This window comes from Macrobrachium rosenbergii, chromosome 52 (assembly GCF_040412425.1).
Source record: "Macrobrachium rosenbergii isolate ZJJX-2024 chromosome 52, ASM4041242v1, whole genome shotgun sequence".
In the NCBI taxonomy this organism is placed as follows: domain Eukaryota; kingdom Metazoa; phylum Arthropoda; class Malacostraca; order Decapoda; family Palaemonidae; genus Macrobrachium; species Macrobrachium rosenbergii.
The window spans coordinates 21,828,861-21,836,360 of NC_089792.1; the positions used below are offsets into that span (position 1 = coordinate 21,828,861).

Consider the following 7,500-nt stretch of genomic DNA (forward strand, 5'->3'; position numbering starts at 1 on the left):
CCAGGCTGAATAGCTTTCTAACTCTTACTTTTATCGTTCTCTTCAGTCTTCTTAAGTAGCTGCCCAACTTACCTTGCTCCAATTTGCACCCATTACTTTAGGTTAAATACTTCAGATGAGCCCAATGACCATCTACAATTTTAACTCACTGGCCTCGTTCAAGTAATTTTGAATAATCATAACAATCCTTCTGCAATACTGGGCTTTAACTATTATTAGTCACATGCTATATTCATCTCTGCAATTACATATTGGGTTTAAGAAAATTCTTCAGTATGTAAGAAAATTGTTAAATCCTGATAAACAGATAGGAATCACTAAAAAAAACCCTAAATAAGAATTCACTCTACTTACTTTAGTATGGAACCCCAACGAATAGTATTCAAGGAAGCTTTGTGTGCAATGGCTCAAAAAGTGGGTCATCCAACACAATGAATGTTGTCAGTCGGAATAATTCTCTCATCACTATTCTTTTACCAGGTTTTCATCTAAACACTAAAGCACATCCCTCTGCCTCTATGAAGTATCACTGGGTATTTAAAATGCAACACTAGCATGGCCACTTGCATTAGACTATTTGACATACACTAAACAACCCGCTACTGCTGTAGGTAGTTTTTTTTTTCTTTTTTAAATGTCTATCTAATGGCAGACTGAAATGTTAGATGTATGCTGAAAGCACATTATGGTTTCTCATGAATACTGGCAATCTGATGAATTAAGGTGTAGATAAAAACAGGAAGAATAAAAATTTTGAATCGTAAACAGACCTCTTCGGCTGATGATATAAAGTCTGCTGCTTGAGCAGTTCAGAGAGATTACTTATATTTACAAGTACAAAAGAAATAAATTAATGATGGTCTTTCGTTGAAAAAATTCTGAATAAAATAATTATACTTCCTGACACTGATAATAACGGGATAATTATACACATTAAATATTGAGAGAGAGAGAGAGAGAGAGAGAGAGAGAGAGAGAGAGAGAGAGAGAGAGAGAGGAGAGAGAGAGAGGGGGGATTCATGATTATCACACCCAGACAAAAATTTGTTTTTATTCAAATAGATTTTAGTGCTGCTTTTGATTTAGTAAATCACAAGGGGCTTATTTATAAACTTCAGAATCTTGGAGTTGGTGGACATGTTTTAGGCGTGCTTGAAGATTTCCTCGCAGGTAGACAGCAGCGAGTTGCTGTAGATGGGACCTTCCGCGAACCATGACCTATTGTGTCTGGAGTTCCACAGGGTAGTGCTCTAGGTCCAATGTTATTTTTAGTGGATACAAGTGACATGGTTGTTGGCCTGGAAAACAAGATTGTTCAGTATAACGATGATGCAACACTTGCGGGTGTAGTAAAGTCTCCACTTACGAGAGTTGAAGCTATCCTTGGTCTCAATCATGACATGGAGCTTATTAGTGAACGATGTAGGCGGTGGTAGACCAAGCTGGCATCATCTATCTCTAGGTCAGACTTGTCTTCCATTCCAACATTACTACAGATGATAGTAGATTGGTTACTGACCCTACAGAAAAGGCTGAACTGCTTCACTGAGCTTTTGAAGCTAAGCAATCAGCTGAGGATGTCCCTCTCCCTGATACTTGTCATCCTCAGCCTATTCTTACATAATTTGTATTCACTCTAGGGATGTTAAGCAAAGTCTCTATAATCTTGAGAGCAGGGGTGGAGAAGGTTTCTTCCTTTAGTTTTTCACAAAGGTTTCTAGTGTGTTGTCTTCCAAGATTAGTGGATTCTATAGATTTTCAGTGCCTGTTCCAAAGAATGGCATATCTGCTGACTGCTGTAACTACATATTCTCCCGGTGCTCTCCAAAGTTGCAGAAAACCTTATAAAAATTTTAAGCCACCATATAAGTATGTGGATTCTAAAGGATTATTAGCTGATAGTCAATATGAATATAGGAAGCAGTTACATACTGTGATGCTCTTTTAGATTTGACATGTCATCCGGAAGAGAACCTTGAGAAGGGTTTTGAGTATGGAGTAATTAAAACAGATTTTAGTGCTGCTTTCAACTTAGTAAATCACAAGTCGCATATTTTAATCTCAGAGTGGGTGGATATGTTTTAAATTTACTTCAAGATTTCCTTACAGGCAGTCAGCAGGGAGTTGCTGCTGATGGTATCTTTAGTGAACCAAGATCTATTGTGTCTGTAGTTCCACAGTATAGTGTTCTTGGTCCAGTGTTATTTTCAGTGAAATAGTTGTTAAACTGGAAAACACGATTGTTCAGTATGCCGATGATGCAACACTTGTGGGTGCAGTAAAGCTTCTATATATGAGAAACAAAGCTGTCTCAGTCATGGCGAGGACCTGATTAGTGAATGGTGTAGTCCGTGGGGTATGAGGCTGAACTCCAGTAAAGCAAAAACACTACTGAGTGGCAGATCTCGTAAAGATTAATCACCCCATCCTCACCTTCAGGTGGATGGGACTCTTCTTAACGAGTCTGAAGCTTTTTTTTTTATTCTTGTTATAACTTTTGCGTCATATCTTTTTTTTGAGAAATATCTAATGATAGTATCAGCAAATGTGGCCCTTAAGTATTGTATGCAAGTTCTCATATATTTGTAACAGTGATAAAAACCAACGCAACCTGTTTAACTCATTTGTCCTTCCTTTTCTAGAATACTGCTCTCCGGTGTGCATGTCTGTTTCTGCCAGAGATTTACCTCTTTTAGATAGAGTGGTTTGTAGTGGTAGGTTTCTGTTTCCTAATATTAGCAGTTACGACTTGGACCATGGACAGATGGTCTCTTGTTTGTCAATTTTCCATAAGTTGTATTTTAACAGAGATCTTTCACATTCACAATTGATCCCTGATCCCCTTTTCCTGCCGAGACCACCAGATTTGCTGAACAGCAGCACCAATAGGCAGTAAATGTGCCTCGCTGTAGAGCTTCTCAGTTCCAGAGCTCCTTTATTCCTTACACTGTAGGACTGTGGAACAGCCTCCCTGCGGATGTTGTGCAACTGGAGCTTCAAAAGTTCAAGAGAAGATGCAATATATTTCTACCCTACTACAATTCTCATTGCATTTAAATAAATCACTTACATTTTTTCTATTTATTTATCAATATTTCAATTTATTTTTTCTTTTTCAATACACGGTCTCTTCTTTCTGTATTTCCCATTACCTTCTGTTACTTCTTTCCAATGAACACCATATTCTTCAGAAGCTTGAAATTCAAGTCAATGGCCCCTGAGAGCTTGTCCTACAAGAATAGGGTTCATTTTGTGAATAATAATAATAATAATAATAATAATAATAATAATAATAATAATAATAATAATAATAATAATAATAATGGAGAGATTTATCAAAGTAATAAGTCCCTATAAATCTTGGTCACTCAAAAAGTATTCACTGTGCAACACAGTTAGTACTTACATTTACAAGAATAAAATGTAATACACTAATAATGGCCTTTCACTGGACAAAATTAAATAACATACTTATATTTCCTGATATTGATAGTAAGGGCATTATTATACACATAAAATATTGAGAGAGAGAGAGAGAGAGAGAGAGAGAGAGAGAGAGAGAGAGAGAGAGAGAATCATGCCCCGACAAATAAAAATAAGTTTTTTTTGGTGAGTCTTACCAAAGTAGACGGTCCCTATGAATCTTGGTCGTTCAAAAGGAGGAATCCACTGTGCAAGACAAGCATGCATTGATGGCCAAGATACACCCTGTCGAAATATGAAATGGTTTACAACCTGTTCGTAAAATTATTTCTCAATTTATGAAGCTAATGCGAAAGTCATGCAGAGGAATGTTAGATGAAAGGAAATAATATGAAGCCCGAAGTCAAGCAAACTATTACATTCAAATATTTTAAAAATGGAGATTTGTCTATATAAAAACTTCATACTGCAAACAATGCATAATTTTGTTACATGTAGTAAAGGTACTGTGTGAGTTTGAGTGTGAGTGTGTATATGTATACCTGTATGTATATGTATGTGCATGTGTATATATATTTATACATATATTATATACATATATATATAATGTATATATACAGTATACATATATATATATATATATATATATATATATATATATATATATATATATATATATATATATATATATATATATATATATATATATATATATATATATATATATATATATATATATATATATATATATATATATATATATATATATATATATATATATATATATATATATATATATACTATATATATATATATATACATATATATATATATATATATATATATATATATATATATATATATATATATATATATATATTTAGTCTTAACTAACAAGACCACGCCATGAACAGGTCAAAAGGTAACGACACCAGGAATAAGGTCAACAGGAAGGGTAGGATTCTCTCAATAGTGATCCCAAAACAAATCGAAAACTGTGTTTAAGCATTTCTTGTTAGGTTTCTAAGAGCCATACAGCAACTATACCGAGGTAGGGTAACTTTAGTACATCTTTCTTAGTCACTTATGCATGTCTGGGATATAATTCCATTTATTTATTTTTTTATTTTGTAAAAGACAAAATTAGGGTCGATGATCTCGGTAAAATACTTTGGAAGGAAACAATTTCTTAATAAAAACGTATAACTTTCAAGAAACATATCCTCATTTTATTTATTAAACATTCGCTATATGCTGTAGCATTTTCAAAACTGAAAAGGAGAAACAAGTCACGCAAAAAGGAAGTTTACTACGAAAGGACACACGTAAGAACGCTAGAAAATACCGTCAAGTGAACTGAAAATCCTAAACAATGCTAAAAACATACCGGGAAAATGCCATTTAAAAATTTTTCACAAAGTATATGACACTAATTAATTAATCAAACATACTCTGAGCTCTAAATTAGAAAAAACCTTTGAGCAGATTTTAAAGTTTTCTTATATTTTACTATAAAAATATGTTCTCAAGGTTCCTTATTGCAGAGGAGTTGGTCTTCCCCAGCAGCCTGTGTTCTGCTACTAACAGCTCTACGGTGATCCACTCAAAGAAAGACTGGTTAAGCTAGAGCCAATACAGCCTTGCTGGCAGCAAGGGAACTGGATAAGGTAAACAAAGGACGTGCTTTGGCCATCAGGCATTTTATCCTTATACTGTATATTTTCCTAATTATTTTAAAGCTGTAAAACACACAGAATTTGGGTATCAGCACACTCAGCTCTCGAATCAAAATGTAGTCGTCGTGGTTTTATAATTTTTTTCATATTACCGGCGGATTCAGCGTGCTATACCGACCGTCCTCAAACTAGGGAAATTGGGGAATGTATAATTTCCCTAATTAAAAAAAATAAGAATATAAAAAATTATAAAAAGTAAAGATTAGAGTTTTTAATGATAATATTGTGCCACAGAAATATAACCAGAGTTCGACTTCATCAAAAATATACGACACATTTCTCATTAAAGCGATATTTTAACTAATTAAGTTTAAATTAAAGTTACAAGACAAATTTGAGATTAGTGCTAGGTAAGTTTGATTTTCCATAACATATATAACTTCCGCCTTTCAAGTTCCACATTTTTTCTATTGACAATAGCAACCTCAGCCAGATTTCAGATACATTTTCAGTTTTTTTTTAGATGCGTTTGCTTTAAATAATCCAGGATATGTGGAACAGCCTGAACTTTCTTAATTAAAATATGTGAATAAATTTACTGACCATTTACTGGAAGAGGATGGAAGGCTTCTAAATATACTCTGCTATAATACAATGTCTTAAGAACATTATAAAAAAATATATTCGGGATGGAAAATTAGTTTTTGTAAAAAAATCTTGTGAATAAGACCAGGAAAGTAGGATTACACTAAAGGGTATGAAAAACTTGACGTCCTCTAAACAAATCTTCTCTCTCACCTGCAGAAGACCATGGATGACCCTAATGAATATAAAGGCACCATAATGCAGCCGAGCAGCAACCAGGGACAGAAGGGCGTAGATTCCACCACCTAAGATGCAGAGCCCAAATACCCATTTGGTGCCATACATCTCAGCGAGTCTTCCTCCTGGGATCTTGATGAAATAATGAAAAGAGTTTTTTTATTAGCATTAGAATTTTCAAACAAAAAAGACCAGCACTAGGTTAGATATTGGAAAATAAATAAATACACTCCCCTACTGAGTGAAGGACCTTGAATTCATGTTGCGATTTGTGCCAGTGGTCTGAGTTTGGTTATTACTAAAACTGAGATCTTCCAAAATATCTACTAAAGCGCATGAAAATTACTATTAAAATTCCATACCGTAAGTGAAATTTAGTTTATAGTCTCATCTCAATTTTTTCACGTTATTTTGTGTTCCTTGTTTAGAAAACTCACATAAAAATAAATTTTTGTTGCTTTTCAAGCAAAACCACTAGTTGAAGACAGTATCTCATTATCTTTATGCTTACAAAGACACTTATCAACAATCTGAATTCTATAAACCTCATACTGTCAAGAGACAGCTGTCTGAAGATTGATTTACTTCTCCTCTGGATTAGGCTCGTCCCATTCTCCTTTTCCCTTCTCTTATTCTTATCCTCCAGGTTTGAGCTCGGCACATCCACCGAATTGTTAATTCTTTCAAGAAAACCAAGTACTGTACTGTCGAAGCTTGGAACAACATTAGCAGTCTAATGCAAATGGCAATGAATCAGAATAAGGTCCAGAATCATCTGGGAATGAGTGAGATAACTGCCCATCCCGCCGAGTTTCAAATGAAAAAAAAAAAAAAGCAATAGAAGAGGTCTCTAGTTACCTCAACATCTTGCATTTTGAGCTACTAATAATTACAAACCACAACTGTCCTTTCAACATTTACCTGCGTTAAAAAGTAGCCGTAGAAAAAACTCCCTAGTATGAGACCCTGAGTAGTTTCGTCCCAGTCCATAAGGTCACCCTGTGCAAAATACAGAAGCAACACCGCGTCTCAGATAGTGTACAGTACACTGTTTCTGACACAGTACATTATGTACAGTACTGTTTTCAATAGTGCACAACAAAGTCTACCGTTTCTGGAACCATGTGCTATGCGTTGTTGCAATGAAGAATTTCGTATGAGGGCTACAAATTACTCTATAGGCTAATAAGAGTAACAAAAAAAAAGTATCTGCTGAAGAAAACATTACACAGATTTGTTTTCATTCCCTGAAAATGTCATGGAAAAAACTTAAATACTATTGGAGGTAAAAGCCATTACAAGTGCATCACTTAAACTAAAATGAATAACATTTCTGATATTTTCTTACCTCGGTGTCCACAAATGAGGCTTCAGGTGGAGGAGGCTGAGCTGTCAGATTGAATGCTGGAGATTCTATTGATTCTTAAAATAAAAAAGGAACAATTTTCGCTTTCAAAAGGTTGCATCAAGACCAAAGTAAACCAGAATTAAAATAACCTGATGAGTAGCATGCATAATGCCAAAAATTAATTGGTGCTTTTTACACGTTACTATACAAGATTAGCGTGTATGTTACGCA

The 7,500-nt window shown here is 34.5% G+C and overlaps 1 protein-coding gene across 1 annotated transcript in view; it reads right to left on the reverse strand.

Moving 5' to 3' along the window:
- Positions 1–7,500, reverse strand: part of LOC136833938 (sialin-like) — a 15,060-nt gene that overhangs the window by 1,461 nt on the left and 6,099 nt on the right. The window contains exons 3-6 of the mRNA XM_067096218.1: positions 7,270–7,343; positions 6,843–6,920; positions 5,898–6,053; positions 3,588–3,708 (exon numbers count right to left, since the gene is read on the reverse strand). Coding sequence (XP_066952319.1) covers positions 3,588–3,708; positions 5,898–6,053; positions 6,843–6,920; positions 7,270–7,343 — 429 coding nt within the window. The remainder of the gene's footprint in view (positions 1–3,587; positions 3,709–5,897; positions 6,054–6,842; positions 6,921–7,269; positions 7,344–7,500) is intronic.